Source organism: Fusarium poae, chromosome 2 (assembly GCF_019609905.1).
Source record: "Fusarium poae strain DAOMC 252244 chromosome 2, whole genome shotgun sequence".
Classification (NCBI taxonomy): domain Eukaryota; kingdom Fungi; phylum Ascomycota; class Sordariomycetes; order Hypocreales; family Nectriaceae; genus Fusarium; species Fusarium poae.
In genome coordinates this window covers 2812729-2833827 of record NC_058400.1, presented here as the reverse complement: position 1 = coordinate 2833827, position 21099 = coordinate 2812729, and the positions used below count along the sequence as shown (strand labels likewise).

At 49.2% G+C, this 21099-nt stretch overlaps 9 protein-coding genes across 9 annotated transcripts; 3 read left to right on the top strand and 6 right to left on the bottom strand.

The window, feature by feature from the left end:
• Positions 1-4: 4 nt before the first annotated feature.
• Positions 5-3795, bottom strand: FPOAC1_004845 (uncharacterized protein; the record flags this gene model as incomplete). The annotated part of the gene is made up of 2 exons (XM_044849383.1): positions 5-999; positions 1050-3795. The coding sequence occupies 2 exons, from the start codon at positions 3793-3795 to the stop codon at positions 5-7; spliced, it is 3741 nt and encodes a 1246-aa protein (XP_044708093.1).
• Positions 3796-4894: 1099 nt separating this feature from the next.
• FPOAC1_004844 (uncharacterized protein) lies at positions 4895-6885 on the bottom strand (the record flags this gene model as incomplete). Its single annotated transcript, XM_044849382.1, has 5 exons — positions 4895-5337; positions 5411-5809; positions 5870-6088; positions 6146-6545; positions 6598-6885. 5 exons carry the CDS (start codon positions 6883-6885, stop codon positions 4895-4897), a joined length of 1749 nt encoding a protein of 582 aa, XP_044708092.1.
• A 1140-nt stretch (positions 6886-8025) lies between these two features.
• FPOAC1_004843 (uncharacterized protein) lies at positions 8026-8997 on the top strand (the record flags this gene model as incomplete). The annotated part of the gene is made up of 3 exons (XM_044849381.1): positions 8026-8030; positions 8151-8167; positions 8483-8997. The coding sequence occupies 3 exons, from the start codon at positions 8026-8028 to the stop codon at positions 8995-8997; spliced, it is 537 nt and encodes a 178-aa protein (XP_044708091.1).
• A 71-nt stretch (positions 8998-9068) lies between these two features.
• Positions 9069-9623, bottom strand: FPOAC1_004842 (uncharacterized protein; the record flags this gene model as incomplete). Its single annotated transcript, XM_044849380.1, has 2 exons — positions 9069-9495; positions 9610-9623. 2 exons carry the CDS (start codon positions 9621-9623, stop codon positions 9069-9071), a joined length of 441 nt encoding a protein of 146 aa, XP_044708090.1.
• A 629-nt stretch (positions 9624-10252) lies between these two features.
• FPOAC1_004841 (uncharacterized protein) lies at positions 10253-11947 on the bottom strand (the record flags this gene model as incomplete). The annotated part of the gene is made up of 1 exon (XM_044849379.1): positions 10253-11947. The coding sequence occupies one exon, from the start codon at positions 11945-11947 to the stop codon at positions 10253-10255; it is 1695 nt and encodes a 564-aa protein (XP_044708089.1).
• A 673-nt stretch (positions 11948-12620) lies between these two features.
• FPOAC1_004840 (uncharacterized protein) lies at positions 12621-14443 on the bottom strand (the record flags this gene model as incomplete). Its single annotated transcript, XM_044849378.1, has 3 exons — positions 12621-12810; positions 12862-13885; positions 14068-14443. The coding sequence occupies 3 exons, from the start codon at positions 14441-14443 to the stop codon at positions 12621-12623; spliced, it is 1590 nt and encodes a 529-aa protein (XP_044708088.1).
• Positions 14444-14917: 474 nt separating this feature from the next.
• On the top strand, positions 14918-15522 carry FPOAC1_004839 (uncharacterized protein; the record flags this gene model as incomplete). The annotated part of the gene is made up of 3 exons (XM_044849377.1): positions 14918-14979; positions 15042-15360; positions 15433-15522. The coding sequence occupies 3 exons, from the start codon at positions 14918-14920 to the stop codon at positions 15520-15522; spliced, it is 471 nt and encodes a 156-aa protein (XP_044708087.1).
• Positions 15523-16024: 502 nt separating this feature from the next.
• FPOAC1_004838 (uncharacterized protein) lies at positions 16025-18182 on the top strand (the record flags this gene model as incomplete). The annotated part of the gene is made up of 2 exons (XM_044849376.1): positions 16025-17232; positions 17282-18182. 2 exons carry the CDS (start codon positions 16025-16027, stop codon positions 18180-18182), a joined length of 2109 nt encoding a protein of 702 aa, XP_044708086.1.
• Positions 18183-19130: 948 nt separating this feature from the next.
• Positions 19131-20756, bottom strand: FPOAC1_004837 (uncharacterized protein; the record flags this gene model as incomplete). Its single annotated transcript, XM_044849375.1, has 2 exons — positions 19131-20229; positions 20290-20756. The coding sequence occupies 2 exons, from the start codon at positions 20754-20756 to the stop codon at positions 19131-19133; spliced, it is 1566 nt and encodes a 521-aa protein (XP_044708085.1).
• Positions 20757-21099: the final 343 nt, after the last annotated feature.

The window sequence follows — 21099 nt, the reverse complement described above, 5'->3', positions numbered from 1 at the left end:
CAGCCTACCCATCAATTAAATCGTTCAAACGATCGATGGCATCGTCTTCTTCCAATTTCTCATCCTTCTCCGAGTCGACCGAATCTGAGGCACTGTCACTTACGTGCTCCTCAAGAACGCCGTCTTTTCCAGAAAGTTCTTTTTCTCCATCAGCTGTGTCCTTTCCACCTTCCATGGAACCGACCTCCTCTGAGACCGATCCGACATTCATTGATTGGACTTTACCCGCCACTGGGCTGATGTTCCTAGGTGCCATGTTATCGCGAGTGAAAGACTGTCGAGTCGCTTTGTGTGTGCCTAAGTTGGCCCTAGGATCAACAACGCCATCAGTTGCAATGCGACACATCACCCCATGGAAAATCCAGGGAAAGCTAATAAGCGGCATGGACTTTGGCTCGAGTTTCCGAGGCTGCACAATGGTTCCTGCATCGTTGATTGGTCCTCGGTCATGTTCAAATAGTGCAGTTTTGATTTGCTCCTCAGTGATGGTGTACATGGCTGCGACAAATGGCTCAAGATTCTCGGCATCTTTTCCGCCCGCGGCCTCGATGCACATGTCTTGGTAATGTTCTCTAAGGCTGCGAAACTCGCAGCTGAGATCCTCTGCAAACTTGAAGTCCGAACCAACCGGAGGCTTGGTCAAGGGAAAGCTAGTAAAGAGCTCGAACTCAGTCTTCAGAGCATTCTGGCTTAAAATTCGGCGCACAGCTGCATCGTACTCGGTCTTGATCTTCCTTGCTGCTTTGAGAGTCTCGTTGTCAAGTTCGAACCTTTTGATGATGCGCTTGTCGAACGGGCTATCCCAGACAGGGTTGAAATCGACTGTCTTATGAACGACCTTGTCATAAATAACCCCGAGGGCTTTCCTGGAGCGATATGAATTGTTCTTCTCCATGAAATGAGGCCATGTGCGATGCTGTTGATCGCGTCGTAAAGTCGCCGGCTCACCAGTTTTAGGGTAGTCCACGGCTTTGGAGTGTAACTCTGCAAGCTCGAGACCTGTTTGCCATGTTAGCGGAATACTCCGGCAGGTCTCTGAAACGACTTACACTCTGGTGATTTTGGGCCTAGTTTATCTGCAAATGCTCGATGGGATATTGCAATGAGTGGGAGTTTGTCGTTCTTTAGGTATTTGACAAAGAAGTTTCTGAGATCGTCGACATTGACATCACGTTCTAGCTCCGTGGGTTTGGGGGGAGAGTAGTTCATCGGCGGGTAATTCCACTCACGGGGTATCAAGCTTTTCTCCCATATGACAAAAAAGTCGTCTCCGTCAAGATCGCCACCAGACAGCATGTTCGGCACAGGTCGATCTCCGGTCGATGGGAACACAACGACATCCTTGAGGTGATGTAGTGCTTTGCAATCTACTGCTTCGACAACACGAATGTCTCCCGGATGGAGCGATGGATTGCGTCCCACGATACATACTCCTTGAATGATGTAGGTCGTGTTATATTTTTTTGGGTCGCTGATCTGGAGGAAGATTTGCGGTAGCCGGCCGACGTCTTTTTCTTTGGATCCCTCTGTATCAAGAGAATGTCCTCGGAGAGTGCCTGTCTCATCAACACAGCCGAGTACAAAGGCACTGTTCTGCATATGAATGCGGGCTTTCTCTTTCAAGGCCTTAATAGACCATGACCGCCAAAGGTTGACGACATTGACAACAAATGGCTCTTGGAGGGTTTCAGTCTTGAAGTCCGCCTTAAGAAGGTCGGCAAGGCATGAGTGACTCTGCTGATCATCACGAAATCTCTCCAACATCTCAATTGCGACGTTGTTGTCCTTCATAGCCAATTCATACTGCCTTAGCTGCTGATCAAGCAAAGTTGTAAATGACTGAATAGGCACGCCAAGGCATTCCAGAATCGGGATAGTTTGTTGATTCAATGTCGCTGTCGAATACCTAGCCCAGCGGATGATCTCGAGACCCTTAGAGTTGGACTCGAACTTCTTCTGTGACTCGCGAATGTGTACCTCCGTACCTTTGGCGTCTTTGGGCCAAATAGCAAGTACACCTTTGCAGCCCCCCATGCGAAATTGAAAGGCGGAGGGGTCGGCACAAACGTCTAAAGCCATGTCTTCGCTCACCAGTTTGGCAAGGAATATAGATATCTTTCCAACACCGTCTGTGAAGCAGTAGCCATTTCTGTCGATGTCGGGTATCTGAAGAGTATTTGGAGAGGAAATGCCACGAACATCACGAGTAGTGGAAAAACATTGTCCAAGTCGGGCAGCATATTTTGCCACGACCTTTATGTGACTGAACTGGCCCATCCACTGGCGTATATCGTCACAAGAGACATATTCTGTACGGCAGAAGAAGTATGCACCGTTCGCTCTGAGCTGCGAATTACCGAATGCAAGGAATTCATACAGGCGGTCGCCGATACGAATACCCTTATACATGGTACGCAGAACCTTCTTGTAGATCTCGTCGTTTTGGTCCTTGTTCACTGCGATCCCCTTTTTCTCCATCTCTTCGGTGAACTGTATCCTGAGAAAACGATCCTGGATATTTCTGTATCGACGCATAACTCGGTTCGACACCTCAACATTGGGAGTAGAGTACCGGATCGTAGTTGGGGTGATTATAGCCCTCCGGACAAGACCACAGTATTGAGGAATTCGCGAAATTGATTTGTAGTTATCTCCGCTGTCGCGCTGGGAATCAAAGATAGACATAGGGTCCGTCGTCATTGGGTGGCCATCCTTCGGTACTCGCGCGGCTGCAAACTCGAGGTACTCTTTGGCTATATGTGGTGGCATACTAGCCAGCTTGTCTAGAAACTCCTTGGTAATCTTGTGTTCGTTAAGCTGTCTCTGAGAGATACAAACTTCAAGTTGATACCGGACTTCGAAAGGGAGGTAAACAAACGAATCCTCGTAAAACAGGCTCAGCGCCTGGCTTGCGTTATGGCCTTTGACAGATGCATCATGATCCAAGTACTTCCACATTTCCCCATGTGTTCCATGAGCGGCTTGAAAATCATTCCGAACTATGGTGGTAATGTTGAAATCGTGCAACACGCTGACTAGTTGGCGGTTGAGGTCATTGGCTTCTTCGGTTTTTCCATCAAGTACAAATCTAAGAGTGGTCCAGCGACCAATGTCGATAAAATTAGAACCGTCGAAGTCGTTGTTCAAAGCGATAGGGTATTGCATAGGCAGGCTAGCCCCTTCAACGATGTCCGTGGCTCGATTCCAGCTGTCCCCGGCGTACCAAGTCTTGACTTCATCGGACAGAATAGAGCGTATGTCGGGTGTCCTCCAATAGTATCGAGGAGGTACCTCCAGGGGAAGCATAATAGCACAGCTTTCGCCGTCTGTTGTCGATTGGTAGATATTCTTCATGGCCGAAAAGTCAATGACAACTTTGTGCTGCCTAACACCTCTTCCGCCCCGGTTTGCGATCTCCATGGGAAAGAACACCGTCATTTCGCGGCGGTTCAAATTAATCGTAAGCTTCAATTTCCCTTCACCGACTGGACCGATTATTGATTTCAAGATCTTCATCGAGTTTTCTTCCAACATGGTCCCAAACTCAAGGGCCATTGGATACAGCGTTGTCACAGTGGGATGACGGCGATCTTTACACACCGGGCTCCTGGTGAAGCCTTCCGGCACGCGTTTGTCTAGGCGAACATAAATCTCGACAGGCTCCGACTTTCGTCTTGGGTCAGGGTGAGGAACGACATGAACAGCAGTTTCCCAGAAGCCTTCGTTTGGAGGTGGCTCGAACCTGATTCTACCGCTTGTGTAATCAGAATTCTTTGGTGGGTCGTTGATGTCCATGTATACGATTTCTCCTTGGCTACGAAACCAATCCCAGAGATTTGAGGTCGTAGTTGATGAGGGTAATCTCTCAAGGTAAACGGTCAGTTCGGGCCATGAAAGCCACAAAGGACGAAGCTGAGAAGCCATCTCATTTGACTTGATGGAAATCACATTGTTTGTGTTATTTTTCGGCTTCTCTTTATTTCCGTTCGTTGGGTCGCTTTTTTGTTTGGGATTACCTCGCGACCCTTTTGGGAATTCGGATGGGGGGTGCTTCGTATTCATTTCCAGCTTCGATGAGTGTGTGTGTTCGGAAGATGAATAAGAAGTTAGGAGTGAAGGAGTTGAAGGGTTGAGGTTGAGTAGATGAGAAATATTCATATGCAGTGGCAGTGATTCACGAAAAGGGGTGTGTGCTGCAACTGTGCAGGATACACGGCAAGTGGCAGCCCAGCGCACTGCTCTTCGGCTGCCTGCCTACCTACCTCTAGGTTAGTACCTACACCAAAGATCGGGCTACTATACCTAGGTAGGTGCTAAGGTAGATGTAGGTATCCGTACATGCCTAGGTACCTACCTAGGTGCTCAAGAGATAAAACATTTCAGTCACTTCGTGCCATCTTGATCCCGCTCTGGGCTGTTTACTTTTTGTATCCCAAGCTCTGCTCTCGAGTTTTCCACCCTCCCCTAGCCTTTTCTAACAACCTGGGTGTGCATATTTATGTCTGAACTGTGCCGTGTAATCTGCACAAGGTGATAAGAGAGCAAACAGCCATCGGCTGCAGCTTCCCGACCATGTTTGTTGTTGAGTTCTCGAACAGTGCACGCGCAACAATCACCAAGTGTTAACGAAAAACAACTTGTACAAGGGGAAACATGTGATCGAGTGCTTGTTGAGGTCTTCGAAACATCATGCCAAACATGGCAGCCCATGCTTTCAAATACCGCCAATAGCTATGTGTGCTATTTTGCTGTGTTATGGTCAACCAAAAATATCAGCATCAGCAAAGTCTCCTCTACCTACTAGGTAAGAGAGCTCTCTCAACTACATATGTACGTTTCCATAATGCCAAATCCACGTACCAAAACCCCCCGATAATGTTTGTGAGCAGACTTCTCATACCAAATCTTTCACGACACGGTTTGGTGTCACGGCTGTGTTTGCCCCAGGATAAACATTATTCTCCCAAGGTACATCGACGATTTTCCCGGGATTCAGAATCCACTTGGGATCGAATGCCTTCTTCACCGATGACATGACGGCCAGGGTCTCTGGTCCAACCTCCCAAAGCAGACTCTCCTTCTTGCCCCATCCGATGGCATGCTCTCCCGTGCAGGTGCCATCCATATCGAGTGCACGCTTCACCATGTTTTTGACACAGGCTTCGACCTTTTGGCGCTCGCCAGGTACGTTCTTGTTGTACATGATGCTCTCATGAAAGTTCCCATCGCCGACGTGGCCGAGAATGCTAGCGAAGAGGCCAAGCTCGTCCATCTCTTTCTTACTGACCTCTATAATGTCAGCCAGTCGGCTGAATGGGACAGCTACATCGGTACTCCCTAGAACATTCGTTAATTAGCGGTCATCACAAAATGGCCAGCCTTTGCTAGCACACGGTAACAGCAAACTCACAAACATCATCGCCATCTTTACGTAGAGAAAGCATAGACCAGAGTGATTCTTTTCTGGCAGACCAGAGCAGCTGTTGCTCAGCAGCGTCCCGAGCAAACTCAAAATTGCCGCCCTTGTTAGCCGCAGCAATCTTCTTTACTCGGCTAATGTTATCTTTCACTCCCTCTTTGGTTCCGGAGAATTTGAAGAAAAGGGTAGGCGATTCTTTCCACACTCGGGGCTTGGTGGCACCACCAAGGTTAATGACTCTCATCTGAACTTCGTCCATGATTTCCATGGCTGCTACAGGAACCGAAGCCTGCATAACACCGGCTGCAGCACTAGCAGCATCCCTAATGGTCGGAAATGTGACAACAGCAACCGAATACTGCTCTGGGATGGCTGCTAGCTTCAACGTGGCTATGATTGTTAGTTATGGCCAAACTTCGTTCCTATGTGGGGTTTTTTGTCGTATCATACCTTCTGTAACAATTCCGAGGGTGCCTTCGGAGCCAACAAATAGGCCATTCAGGTTGTAGCCAGCAGACGACTTACGAGGTCTTCTCCTTGTTTTGATAATACGCCCATCGGAGAGTACAACTGTCAAGTTAATGACCCAATCCTTCATCGTCCCATATCTGACAGCGTTGGTGCCAGAGCAGTTCGTTCCGATCATGCCTCCTATCTTCGCCGACGGACCTTGGCTCCTTTGTCAGTTATCAAATTCTCGGAGATTTCTAAGAACTAGCAACATACCAGGGTCCACTGGGAAGAATAGCCCACTATCCATCTGTAAGAGTTTGGCGTTAAGGTCCTGCCAGCCAATACTGGGCTGCACGACAACGTCCATGTCATCCTTGTTGAACTGGATGATCTTATCCATGTATGCAAAATCCACGCTGACTCCTCCATAGGGCGCTGAGAAGTTTCCTTCCAAGCTTGAGCCTCCAGAGTAAGGAATGATGGGGACGCGGTGTTCATGGCAAATACGGGCTATTACAGACACTTGTTCCGTGGTCCTAGGGTATGCCACAGCTACAGGTAAGGTGTCAGGGTTGACTGTAGACCACTCAGAGTATCCATGGGCATGCAAATCCTCTGGGTCTGTCGAGATGAGTCCTTCTACTCCGATCTCTTCCTCAATTCGTCGGATAGCCTATTCCCGCCGTCAGTCTGTGGCCGCAATAATACTTTAAAGGGCAATTTACCTTCTCCATCTCAGATACGCTGGCGTAATGGGTGGCAGATGACTGGTTCCAGATGGAGTCCTCAACGCTGTTCAAGTTAGCAAGCCCCCATCCAAGAACCCCTGCTCCAAGGGCGACTGCGATGACCTTTGGTTGGGACCATCCCGACGCTTTACTGGATCCTCTCTGGGCAACCTTGTGTATCTCTGGGACATGAACATGAGAAGAGACTCTGAGACCTCGTCGCACATCTAATCTCTGAGTTCGACGGCTCAAAAGAGCTCTGACAGTAGTTCTGCTGACGAACATTGAACAATGTTCAAATAGCAGATATTCTCGTGTTGTAAATGGCTCCGGCCCGCAATTGAAGATAGGTACTTAGTTAGTTATGTGGAACCAGTATCGATCCAGTACCCAAACTCTATCCTTTTGTCGCAATGAGGTCTAGTTCGTGTATGTATCATCGACTCTTGCGAGCAGTCTTTGTCATGACAGTAATATCTGCCGTATCTAAGCGAATATGAACCGAAATGCCGAAAGGGAGAGGGGAAACGTGAGATGGATCGAACAAAGAATGGCCAGAATCCTTCGTCCAAAACAACGAGATGAGAGGAAGCCAATTAAAAGAAATGCGGAACCGGAGAAGACCTCGATGGGTCCGCCTTCCATTTATAAGTGCCCGAGCCAGTCCCAGTCAACATCGTGGGGCAACGGGTAAGTGAACCTTAGCTCAAAGGGACCTCTTCTGCTACGTGGTAATCGTTAGCTTCGCTGATGCAATCCCGATGGCCGCGATGCTGTACCAGTGAAGCAAAGAGATGGCTCTCCATAGCTGATGAATCTAGCTAGTTTGTTCAGGTAGCGGGTCAAGTGCTACAAAAGGCGACTGTGTACACCATTTATCATTCATTGTTCATGGATGTTGTGTGCGTGTGGTCTTGTCGTTGTACTCCAAGAAGATTGGATCGCTGAGCCTCATTCGATAACTTAGTTGGCATATACGGATAGTATGCAGTGCTCCCCACGCATTAGACTATGCTCAGGTGCACATCGCAGGAATAGCGCGCATGAGACTTGCATGGTCGAATCGTAGCTTCTAGAGACGCAGCCATCAGCATGGCATAGCCGATGAGGATCTGACAGGCGTTGTGGTGGGTGTAGTTCTCATTAGTCATGCATTTCCAACCCCGTACATAATTCCGACTCGGTACTCGACGACATGGCATTTCCCCGCCCTCTAGAATGCTCGCTCTACTTGATTCAACTACAGACTGAAAGGGTGTGGAGAGAATTATGGAAGGGCGAAGAACAAGAGTCCACTTGATCATTTAGACTATGCATTGGGTTCAGAGTCAATATATCAATTGGGGAACCACGGCTTTTCAAGATGAATAAACATTCATGTTTCTTTCATCTCTCAGCGAAACAATCACCATCTTCCTACTAGACATGAAGTAAGAAAAAACATCTGGAAAGGAATTCGCCTACGTCCAATTTTTTACGAGACTGCATCTCGGCCTGCCATGTGTGTTCGACCTTGCACATCACAAGGTCAACTGACCACCCCTGCATAGCTGCCTAGGTATCTATGGTAAGCACTATACTGTACCGTCTCTGTCGTCTCGAGTTGAACTCTATGCAATAGTCAGTAGTACTCGGCCAAACTGATATCCTGATTCGGTTTGAGCTAGGTACTTTAACCAATTGATGATAGTAGGATGCCAGGTCACTCTCAGCCGACAACCAAGGAAATAGAAAAGGAATTCCAACAGCCGATTACACGACAAGAGTGAGGTACAATAGACCCCAAAATTAAAGGGCGCATCGACATTCACGGATCACAAAACAAGAGTGGCATCTATACGGAATCGACACTTCGTGTTGGGCTTAAATTCTTTTATCATAGCCTCATTGGGGCTGGCTATCTCCAGGGTAGTTAAAGCCGCAAAGCAAACGTCAAATCCGAGACTCCAGACCACATGCCATTTTTTATCATTCCTATCGCAAATTCACAATTTAGTGAGAGATGGCGTAAGCGCGTCGGCGGTCACGCTCTTCAGCGATGGTGAGCTTGACACCCTTGCCCTTGGGCAGAGAGATCCAGGGCTTGTCCTGGCCAATAACGAAAACGTTGCTCTCACGGGTGGCGAAGCTGTTGTCAATGGCATCCTTGACGTGGACGATGTTGAAACCACCATCGTGACGCTCACGGTGGGTGATGACACCAACACGACCCATGTTACGACCACCAGTGACCATGACGACGGCGCCGGTATCGAACTTGATGAAGTCGGTGATCTTGCCAGTGGCAAGTTCAATCTTGACAGTGTCGTTGACCTTGATCAGAGGATCGGGGTATCGGATGCTAAAGATTTTTCGTTAGCAACGGGGCTTGGGAGGGTACATACAACCGTCAAATAAAGCTCCTGTCTTGTCGGGTGACTTGAATCGACCAAAGCTTGATCCAACGGCTGAATGATGTCTGACGGAACTCACGTTCGTGCATCGTGCGTGACCAAGAATGGGATTCCACCGCGACCAAGCTGGACACGCTTGACCTTGCCCAGCTTGTACTCGGCCTCCTCGTTCTGGATTCGGTGGACGGTGAATCGACCCTTGGTGTCGTAGACAAGGCGGAAGTTCTCGCCAGTCTTCTCGATGGTGATGACGTCCATGAAGCCGGAGGGGTAGGTGGAATCGGTGCGGACCTTGCCGTCGACCTTGACCAGTCGCTGCATCAGGATGGCCTTGGTCTCACGGTAGTTGAGAGCATACTTGAGACGGTTGCGGATGAACACGATCAGGGGCATGCAGTCGCGGAGCTTGTGAGGACCGGCAGAAGGCTTAGGAGCGTAGGTGCCGGACAGCTTGTCAAGCAGCCAGTGCGAGGGGGCGCTGAGGCGCTTCTGGTGCTTCTTGCTATTGATATTGTCAGTCACCGGGTTTCCAACAGCGGGACCGTAGGAGAGAAGCCCAAATCATGTATCGATTTTGCAATCGCTGCAATGACTTCTTCCCATATCTTCTACTCACATTCCGCGGGCCATTGTGTCGGTTGGCTGGTTTGTCGGCGGTGATGAGGAGGATGGACGAGGGACCAACTTCACAAGGAACAAATTTCGAGGATAGGATTGACGCACATTTTTTTCGCTTTAGGGGTTTGGATGCCCTAGAGAAAAGTGGAGACCCATCACGTGGTTTGACATCGTGAGACCGCCGATGGAGTGATTGTAATTGCTCTATGTATTACTCCGATGAGAAACAGGAAGTCGAATTACCTACCTAGGTACCTAATTAATGGTTGTGTGTTCCAAAGACAGAGATCTTCAAGAAATACTGTCTTTAATTACCTACCAAGGTTTCGTCATATCAGTTTGACATCGTACAAAATTCTTGCCATACAATTTTCTTCATATCCTTCTTTGCCAGTAAGGCAACTCGGACGCCCATTCCTTCAAGCGCCTTGTGTCATACTCAAGCTCATATAAGTGAACGATGTAGCGCGTGCTTGTTGTTCTCGTCCAGAGTCATGTCTCCCAATCTATATACGCCCAACCATGCCATTACAAAACAATTTACCCGACTCCCATCCTTTAGACACCCATAGTTATTAAACACAACGAATAACCATTCATTGTTAGAACCTGTACATACTTACTCAACCCAATACTTGACACTATTTTCTTGACTGTTGCGTCTCCTCCTTGACGTGCCTTTTCTGTGGAGCATTGACGTGTGGGGAAGAACCCGGGATGCCGTCGATTCCAAAGCGTGAAGTTGCTGGCAAGAGCTTTGCGTCGTCAAGTAGCAGACGCGAGATGTCCATCTCACCGCCCATGAAAGGCACTGCAGCCTCGGCAAACTCAAATACCTGCGCGATCCCTGCGCTTTCGTTCACATCAGGCCTTTGGTGAACCGGCCATCTGGGAAGATCCTCGCGTGACGCCAACGAGTTTGTTTGAGGCTCCAGTGTTGTACCTTTTGCCACCTTAAAAGAAGTCTTGATGGACATGCTCACCGAAGGCTCCATGGGGCCATTCCCCCGACCTGTTTCTTTAGTCTGGAAAATGCCTTTCTCTATGCGCTGATAAACATCTGCATACTTGTTACGCACTCGATCTCTTAAGTCTGTTGGTTGCCGACTTGAGAGGTGGAAACGTGGGTCCCGCTGGATCTTGGTCCAGGCAGGACCATGAATGTCCAACCCCTCGAGGATTTCTGCGTCGTCTTGCTCAGTAAAGGGTCGTCGTTCGCGGCGGCGGGATTTCTTGAAAGGCCCGTGAATACCAAGCTCTACAAGATCTTCCATCTTCTTGCGATGCGCACGACTCTTCTTCTTCTTGGGCGATTTGTCGATGTCTTGCCGTGGAGTCGAAGTAGCGTCCTTTGCGTATGCCGCATCTCCTCCATCTACCAATATCTTTTCCAAGTGAACGTCCGTTTTACCCTTGGGCGGCATGTCTCGACCAGGCCTTGGTGGCAATTCAGTATCAATCGATCTGTTGGATTTGCGAAGCTCGTTAGGACAACAAGTCCTAAACCTATCCTTCAGATCCCCGGCCGTCCGGTCATTAAACGTGAAATCGGTGTCCTCGAGGATACTTGTCCATTTTCCTACTCCATGCCGGTTGACACCCAACAAGAGATGGCTTGTTTCCTCCTCGGACCATTTCCTTCTTGGCTTAGCATTTCGCTTTCGTGCTTTATTGACGATAAAGTCTGTGTCGATTTCCTGGGACGGCTGCGTAAATTCCGACAGTATCTCTGGCATTACCTTCATCTGAGAACCGTCGCTATTGTTAAATGACTCGGATGAAATGGGTGGGAACAAAGCAGCATGTGGCGGAGGCTCATGAAGTCCGTTGATGATCGGCGGCATGACTGGTGCTTGTTGCGTAGCTTTCTGTTTTTTGAGAGGTTGCGGAAGCTGTACAAAATCATCTTTGACATGGATACTGCGATGTCGTTTCTTGTTTGAAGCATCATCTATCACCTCATGGTCGTCATCTAGGATCCGGCTTATCGAATTGGTAAATTCAGCAACTTCCGAATCGCCTGTGATTGTACGGAACAGAAATGCCCCAGAAGCTGTCGCGAGTCTTCCATCTTGGCCAGGTCCCTCTTTGCGATGATCAAAAACACCATCATCACTAGAGATCTGTATTGAGCCACCGGCGCTAGCAACAGATTGCGTGTCAGGCCCTGGTCTATCACCGCGATGATTTGTATCAAGCGGTTCGAGTGGGGGTAAAGATCGATCTGTAGTCGCAGTGAAGGAAAGAGAATGAAGCGGAGGAAGATCGGTGTGGTTGATTTGCGATCTCGTGGGCTCGTTGAGCAGATGTATCAAGCGCGGCTCGATTGTGGCCATCGTGGGCTCCCAGAGATCGGTTGGCGCATTGAATATAAATACGTTGAAGCCAGTGGAGAACGCACGTTGGGATGCGATGGTGGGGAGGCGAGGAGAGCAAAGGATGGAATAGAGGGGTTTGAACTGTTGTCAACAAGAGATAACAACTCAAAACGTCATATTGATTTGATGCCTGTGAATGGTCACTGCTTCACGAGAGTCGGGGGTCGCGAACGCCTTGGTGTGGTCTCACTTGGCCTGCCTGTCTTTCTATTGCGGTTCCAGTTGCAGTTGCAATAACACGTGAAACCGCCACATATTGAAGCTTCCATGTCATAGGTAGGTGAACTTCTAACCTACCAGTCCGGAGCCTGCCGGTGATTCCCGGGTGTTTATCCGGTCTTCAACAAAAAATAAGCGGTAACTATTAAATAAATATTGGTCTCTTTCACATGCCAAAATAAATGGTCGCTCAATACTTGGGAATATTATGTGATAATCCATTCTCAAATTAATGTCTGTCATCATCACGTGTGAATTATGATGTTTTTATTTTTATCTCTCAGATAGTGCCCCTTGAATTCTCAAACACCAGGATCAACATCGTTTTATAGGTAGGTACAATGGGAACTAGCAGCGCTTTTGTTTCTTTTTAATACACGTGCCACGATCATACATGAAATCGGTCGAGTATCTAACCCTTGTAAGGGCTGGGACCGACCATCAGCTCAGGCTTAACTAAAGTATCGAATTCCTCCTCAGTTAGCGCATTTAGCTCGAGGGCACTCTCCTTGAGGGTAAGGCCCTTCTTGTGAGCGTTCTTGGCAACCTTGCTGGCCATGTCATATCCGATCTTGGGGTTCAGGCAGGTGACAAGCATAAGCCTAGAAAATTGATCAGTACGTACTTTATTGTCAAGGAAACTGAAAACTTACGACTCCTTCATGATGCTAGCAATCTTCTCCTCGTTAGCATTGAGACCAGCAACTAAGTTCTTCTCAAAAGAGCGCATGCCGTCAGTCAGAAGTCGGGAGCTGTGGAGTAGGTTGCGAATGACCAGAGGCTTGTAAACGTTGAGCTCAAACTGGCCGTTCATGCCTCCGATAGTGGTGGCAACGTGGTTACCCATAACCTGGGCGCAAACCATGGTCAAGGCCTCACACTGAGTGGGGTTAACCTTGCCTGGCATGATACTACTACCAGGCTCGTTCTCGGGCAGGTTCAGCTCACCAAGACCGCAACGGGGACCGCTACCAAGGTATCGGATGTCTTGTGCGATCTTGGTAAGAGAAGCAGCCAGGGTGTTGAGGGAGCCGTGAGCCTGGACAATTGCGTCGTGGGCGGCGAGGGCCTCAAACTTGTTGGGGGCAGTCTTGAACTCAGTACCAGTCATCTTGGTGACCTCCTCAGCGATGGCCTCAGCGAAGCCTTGGAAAGTGTTGATGCCAGTACCGACAGCGGTACCACCCTGAGCGAGGAGTCGCAGGTCGGGCAGAGAGCTCTCAACACGCTTGATGCCAAACTCGAGCTGGGCAACGTAGCCGGAGAACTCCTGAGCGAGAGTAAGAGGGGTGGCATCCTGGAGATGAGTGCGGCCAATCTTGATGATCTTCTTGGCCTCGAATTCGTCAACCTTCTTCTGGATAGCATCACGCAGGCTGCGGAGAGCAGGCAGGAGCTCGTTCTCGATGTCGAGGACAGCGGCGATATGCATGACGGTAGGGAAAGTGTCGTTGGAGGAAGCGCTGCGGTTGACGTGGTCGTTGGGATGGACAGGCTTCTTGCTGCCCATGGTACCGCCAAGAATTTCAATGGCACGGTTGGAGATGACCTCGTTGGCGTTCATGTTTGACTGAGTACCGGAGCCAGTCTGCCACACAACGAGAGGGAAGTGGTCGAGGAGCTTGCCATCGGCGACCTCCTTGGCAGCCTGTTGGATAGCAGCACCGATCTTAGGGTCTACGAAAAGTAATTGTTAGTTTTATGTCGTTATAAGACAAAATCCCATCTACGCGGAGGATGATGCAGTCACGCCTTAAGCATAGATATATGTGCAAGTCGAGCTATTAGCCTCGACTGTACAGCCAGTTCTGACCTCCTCCCACAGAGACAAGCGATAATTGACTCGTATTGCAACTCACCAAGACCATATTTCATGTTAACAGTGGCAGCAGCACCCTTCAGAATACCAAACGCCTTGACAATAGGCGGGGGCATGCGGTCCTGAGGCTGGTTGATACGGAAGTTCTCGAGAGATCGCTCCGTCTGAGCTCCCCAGTATCGGTCGGCGGGGACCTGGATCTCGCCAAAGGCATCGCTTTCTGTTCGTGTCTGAGACATTCTGACTGAGGTGCTGTGAATAGCTCTGGAGAGTCGAAGACCAGCAATAGAGGACTTGCTTTGAAGTCGCAGCTGCGGGGCAAGAGAGCATGTGGGCGCTGCTACTTGGGAGACCCGAGGCAGAGCTGATTTCATAAGGCCCGAGGCGGCAGCGCGTCCCGTGACAGATCGAAGCATGATGGGCAGTTGGCGGCCAATTAGGTCGTCTTGATTCGACTAGAGGAGGTCGTAGAAGGATTCTTCGGTGTCTGGATGCCGGAGATGTCGCACAATTGCAGAAAGATTTGAATAGTCGGAGAAAGGATCAATTCAACTGTCTCCTCGTCTTCGGCTACTAGATTTTAACGGCTCAGCTTTAGCTCAGGCCCCGGAAGCACAGTTGAAACGGAAAAAAGCTCCAATATTGCCCGGTTTTATTCGTCGGACATCCTTGACCGGACAACGATACTGGTTATGCTCCGGTCCATCCCGAGCGATGCCGGATTTCAATCATTTCGAGTGGCTCTTCCTATTGGTTGGTAGCACAGTGCCGGCGGTCCTTTCTGGGGAAGCGGGAACTTCACTTATCAGATCCGTACTCACACGCTCTCCAGCTTCATTTGCTTGACTAGTGCATATGTTACTGGTCAATATACCAGTTACTACCCAATCATGGCATCTTCTCTTCCGACCTTCCCACGTATAGTGTTCACAATCATCGAGCCCATCTCATTGTAAGATTTACGGCTTTGAGGTCTTGTATTACCTAACATACGATTTGCTCACATTTGAATAGAATCGCTGGCTTTGCTGGTGCCGTCATTGATCCAGCCTGGTTCATGAACGAACAAGTTCCTCACAGCAATATGATTAGCCCTTCTGGAAATGGTATCATGGTGACCTGGCAGTTGGGAAATCTTTACTTATTGCTAGGATTTCTTGGCATTGCGATCCTATCAACGACCAATGAGATCAGTGTCGTCCGAGCATATCTTATTGCACTGTGGCTTGGAGACATTGGTCATGTCGGTTTCAGCTCCTATGGCTTAGGGTGGGATCTGTCAATGAGTCCTACGAAATGGAACGCTACGACTTGGGGGAACATCGCAATGACGGTAAGCTAACGGAACAATATGTCTGTTGTAAACACGGCAGACCTTCTCATGGCAGCGCTGACATGCTTCTAGTTGTTTCTCTTCTTCACAAGAACGGCCTACCTCACTGGGCTCTTTGGCAAGGATCACGTCAAGCCTTTTACTCTGAAAAAGGCCATTTAACAGCGATGGCTTTTCTCGCATAAACAATGTACCTAGGTAGTGTTGGGACAGTATGTATACCAGCGTCTTACCAATCGATGAATTGAATGTCGAGATAATTTATGATATTGTAATACGGGCAAATAGGTACCTTCCATACCTGTAGCTGACTTCCAATTAGCTGAGCTTATAGGCACCTCTCAGCTGAATCCGGGGTAGGTACTAAGGCGCCTTAGCCTTCATTCTATCGGAGGTGGTCCCTGCACCAAAGTACAAACACCAAGTCCAAAGGTTCTTTTATCATAGGGTTAGGGTTACATACGATCAGTGTAGGGCAAGCGTTCGGTTTACGGGTGGAGTCAGCGCTTATTGGCCAATGTTCAAAACATTAACAAATAGCAGCCAACACGCCGCGCTTTGAGATTCTGTTCCTGCATGCTCACACGTCTTCACCAAAAGACTAAACACTTGTAAGCCGCTTCATCTTAACGACACAACGGCTAGGTCTCAGCCTCAGAGAGTTATGCGTAATACTCGAAGTCGCGTAGCGACAGCCGCAACACCACCAGGAGAGACGCGCATTTCCCAGGACAAGCCACTACTGTCAGCCGAGCAAGCTAGAGTATTACAGAGACACCCACCAGCTCGCCGCAACGCGCCTCCTCGTGCTCAAGGACGAGAGTCCAGTATCTCAACCAACCCAGCGAGACCTGACGACGAAACTGAATTTCTAGAGGATGATGACGAGTACCCTCAACCTGATGAACCTGGCAGCCAGCCAAAGGAGATTGAGATATTGAGTGATCACTACGAGACGAGCCTAGAGCTCGATTCTGAGAAATCGAAGAATCTCAAGATACTCGAACCCATGGTCCCGGATCTAGCCAGAGCTGCTGATAGTCTATACAAGTACTCACATCAAGAACCATCGGATAAGGATGTGTTCCAGGGATGTCTGAGCATAAAGAGACACGCTTTCGATGGCATACAAAACATCTTCCAAAGGCTTGGGCAACCCTACAAGGGCAACTTTGTTGATTTCACGAGCTTCCTGGAACTAGGCTCTATGCAGCAACAAAAATCTCTGTTCGTTCAGATTGCCCGAGTCAATACCGTTATAGCCTACGACAGAATTCGCAATGTTGAGGATGGGCCGGAAATCTTCACGTTTCTCACAAGTTTCAACGAGGTCTTCCCTGACTACTTTCTTCTGGACCCTAAAATGTTCCAAGAACCTGATGTGATTTTGGATATGCGGACCTGGCTTCTCGCCGAAACTCTATCACGTACCGATGGTCAAGGCAATATTAACAAACTACTCGTTGAGGTATTCTGTGACCCTCACAAATTGGAGAATACCGGCAGCGCAGAGGAATGGTATGACTACCCGGCGCTTTTGTCAGGGCAGTACTTTCGAGAAGTTGGCGAAAGTGGCCACGTCAATACTGAGGAGCTCTGTTCAGAACGCGTAATGGAAATAGCCCGGGTCTTTAAACAAAGCGGAAAACGCAAGACAATCGCGCATCTATTGGAGAAGTATCCTCTTCAGGAGCTGCTCAACAATCTCCGGAGCTGCTTGGACACCATGTACAATAACTTGTCGGACAAAGAGAGTGTTGGATTTGGCACTCAGTCACCATATCCCGATCAACAGGTTGCTTTCGAGAGTCAAAGTGATCCTTTCGGCTCTGATTCTCAGTCTATTGTCCGCGCAGAAACTCAAGAAGCAGAGTAAATATGCATCCCTCAGAACAAAGCCAGCAACTGATTGGTTCTTTAGGCACAGTCTCTTCGTTGATAAACGATCACTCCTCGCTCTAGAGCGCGACACCCAAGGGGACGATACCCTCCCGCCTTCCAATCAGCAACCTGTCGGGCCCAGATCACAGGTTCCTCGCGACTATCATCAACATGCGAACGCCGACCTCCTGCGTAGCCCATTTCCTCCTGCAAGTTCCTTTTCACTCGCCTCTGGCAGCAATAATGGCCAGCATCGAGGCTTTAAACGACCGCGATCGGTCACGGCCGAAGACGATGATGAAGATGACGCATTTGAAACCGATGACCGCTACGTTAATCCAGCGAGACGCGATGAGTTGAAACGACAAATGCCCCCACCACCCCGACCAGAAACGATCTCTAGATCTCTCCCGAGACGAGTCCCCGTTCCTTCATCTGCAAGGTCTGTGCCTCCTGCTTTTGAACAGGAATCCTTGCGAGACTTAACTCCTCAACCGGCTTCGCGGGCGCCACCCTCCCCCGTAGTCTCTTACGATGCCCTCAAAAAGGCGGCGTCTCAAAGAAACAGAGAAGCGCGCTTGGCAAATCCCGACCGACAGGGGACAAGACAGCGTGTCCCTTGGAGCGATCATGACACTCAGTTGCTGCTTGATTTAATCCAAGAACATGGTGCTCGCTGGTCGATGATTGAATCAGAGTGCAAAAATTATTTTGAGCATCCACGAAATCAACAGGCTTACCGTGACCGAGCACGCAATCTCAAGACTGAGCTTCTTATCACGGATGCGGCTCTGCCTCCAAATTTTAATGAAGTCGCTCTGGGCAGCAAAGAGATTGCCAGGGTAAAGGCAGTTGGAAAGAACCCTCATCGCCGGGAAGAGGATGTCGGCGCCGATGGTAAGCCTGTTAATACTGAGCTCTCGGGATTCACGCCATTTTGATCTTTTTAGAGTGCAAGAGAGGCTTGGGCTGAAACTAGGTATGACGACGTGCATTTGTTCACTTCAAATTTTCTATGGATCCATCTTTTTCAATGGAACGTGTAGCTTTATCAACATATAATGAGAACATGTCTAGCCGACCCAAAGTGTGAACGAGTGTGAGGTGGCGAGGTATTGATTAACTTAAGTAGCACTTGAATGGTTAAGGCAAAACGTTGTAGTGTATTTCTAGCGAAAATTGACTAATGAAAAACAACGTCGTTGTACAGTCGCCGCAAACATTTACTCTTTGTACATTCCCACAATTCTCGCCTGGATCTGTCGCTTGAGGGAGGTCCATGTTCCAGGCCACAGCAGATAGAGCTGTACTCTTGGATTTCCTCCTCGGAGTGTAAGTGACACTTCCTGAATTGTGGCGTAAGTTCAAGAATGAGTGGAAGCGATTTAGCAGCGTAACCGCGAGATGGGGATTCAAAGAGAAGTCCTCGTTTCAGATCGCTGACGAAAATGCCACCGCTTAAGAATTCCTCCTTCGTAACATAGGGGAACAAGAAAGAAAAAAAGGCAAGGAAAATGTCGTGGGCAGTTGATGGAACTTTCGAGCTGGCTCGCCCACTGGTCCAATAGTCAAAAGCCATGTAGTTGAGAAGTCTGTGTCTCACAAAAAGGGGTATCAGCCATAAGAGCGGTGGGCGCTATGCCTATATACACAGGGCAATGCCGCTCACCACAAGTTCAGAAAGGAATATAAGGTATCAAGGGATGCTGTAGGTTTCCGGGAATTCGCATGACAGGCTTCATGCCAAAGGTAATGAAAGATGTTCGAGTGTTGTGTACATGCTGCATCAAGCAAAGACATGTTTTGGTTGCAGTCCCGGCTTGTAAGAGACATAGAAAGGCGTCGTGAGTCGTCCTGAGAGTGCAGACAACGCTGCTATTCGCTGACGTTTATCTATGACGATGGGGGCCGTCCTTCTGCTTAAGGCGATTTGTTCTCCATCCCTCATACCACTGCTCCCGACTGGCTTCACGAAGCTCAGCACGCCATTCACTAAAGACGGCCTCTTTGAGTCGTTGAAAATCGCAATGTTCATCGTTATAAGGATCAGCGAAACCCCAAGGGAACTGCCGACCGATGACGCCAGGCTCATATAGGTCGGGGCTGATGATAGAAAGCGGCAAGAAGGGAATCTCGTCTTCCTTCTCTTTAGCCTCCTCTTGTACTTTATGTCGTCGCATAGAGCTGGTGGATAGTCTTTTAGAGCTTGGGGAAGCTGTCGGACTTTCCCGGTGACCTTGCAGAGGAAAATCTGTACTTTCTGGTGTTTGTGCGCCATCCCGGTCGTTTCCAAGATCATCTTCCTCATCTTCCTCAACAATCTTCTCGGAAGAAAAACTACTTCCGTCCTCATCGTCAAGGCCGAGCGCCTCCAAGGGATCCAGACCAGCTTTCTTGATACTGTCCCAAACACTTCGCTTGAGAACATTCATGTGTTTGGTGGTGATCGTATCCGCTTTAGCAATAACAGGAATAACCGTTGTCTTGCCCTGTAGAGTGCGCAAAGCATTCAATTCAAGACTTTCGTCTAGGCTGCCGTATACGCGAGAAAAGGGATGGCCGTTCTGTTGACCGTTGATGGCTGGATTCCTTGCTGATGCGATGTTACGATCCAGACGAGAGGGGTCGAGAACGAGAAAAGTTGCATGAATATGTGTATCTTGTACACCAGGTGAACGGACAACCTTCATCTCCTCAGCAAAGGTCTCCTCAAACTTGCTCTCGAGAAAGGCTGACATCTCCCTAAGCTGCAGGTCGACAACATTATTCTCCAAGCCCTCCGAGTCCCATATAGTGAGGCCGATGCGCTCTCCGTCAATCTCAGTCTCGAGATAGTGGGGGATAAACCTTCCAGAAGCAATACTATGGTTCTGGGGTACTTCATCCTCGCCCTTCTTAGCCCGTTTCTTGGGCGGAAGCGCAAATGCTGTCTTGAGGAACTCAAGAAACGAGGTTTTGCCCGAGTTTCGAGTGCCAATGACGAGAATGCTGATTGTTGTGTTAGTGAATCAGCCATTATGAGTTGCCTAGGTCGACGTAGAGACTCACTTCATAGGCGTTGGGTCCTTTCTTCTACGGACACGACGAGGACTGTTGACCGTACTGATAGCGCTACTGGCGTAGCTGTAACGGCCACGGTTCGTCATGCTCTCAGTCCTGGCATATGGGTCAAACCCGCCGTTGGGCAAAGGCGGAACAGGAGGAGCGGCATGCACAGCATTGCCATAACCTCGCGAATATTCACCTGATGGTCGAACGGAAGAGTAGTCTGCTGATCGAGGGGCGTTGGCTGGGGATTCGGGGCGCAGTTCGGGGCCAAAAGAATTGGAAAGCTGTTCGGTATGGTTGGCAAACTCTGGCAATTTGGGAGCAATGCGAGTCGAGGCATGGCGCTGGCGTTCAAGCTCGGCCTCTTTGAGGGCCTGAGCCTTACGGCCGGCTTTGCCCAGATCGCCACTCTTGCTGCGTCGAAGTAACATGCCGAAACTGGTACGACGAGGTTCCTCGCTGTTCATCTTCTGTAGAGAAAATCACAAAAAGGAAGAGAGTCGCGATCAGGAGACGGTGCCCCAGAAGGGTATGCGCGGGCAGCGCAAAGGAGGTGCGGAGCACGTGGAAGCGGCGAGGGACTAAGACGGAAGGATGGGGCAGTAACCAAATGGGCGACTGCAAGTGAAGTCGAGAACAAATGGAAGAAACTTGGGGGTGGATGAATGGGAGCGATCAAGCCGATGGGAGGGTGGGCGTACGATAGTCAGTCAAGTGTTTAGCTTGATAGCTTGAATGATAGAGTAGTGTTTTTTTTTGGCAGTCAGAATGGCCAGCTGGTCAAGAAGGAACAGGTAATTTGGTGACGAT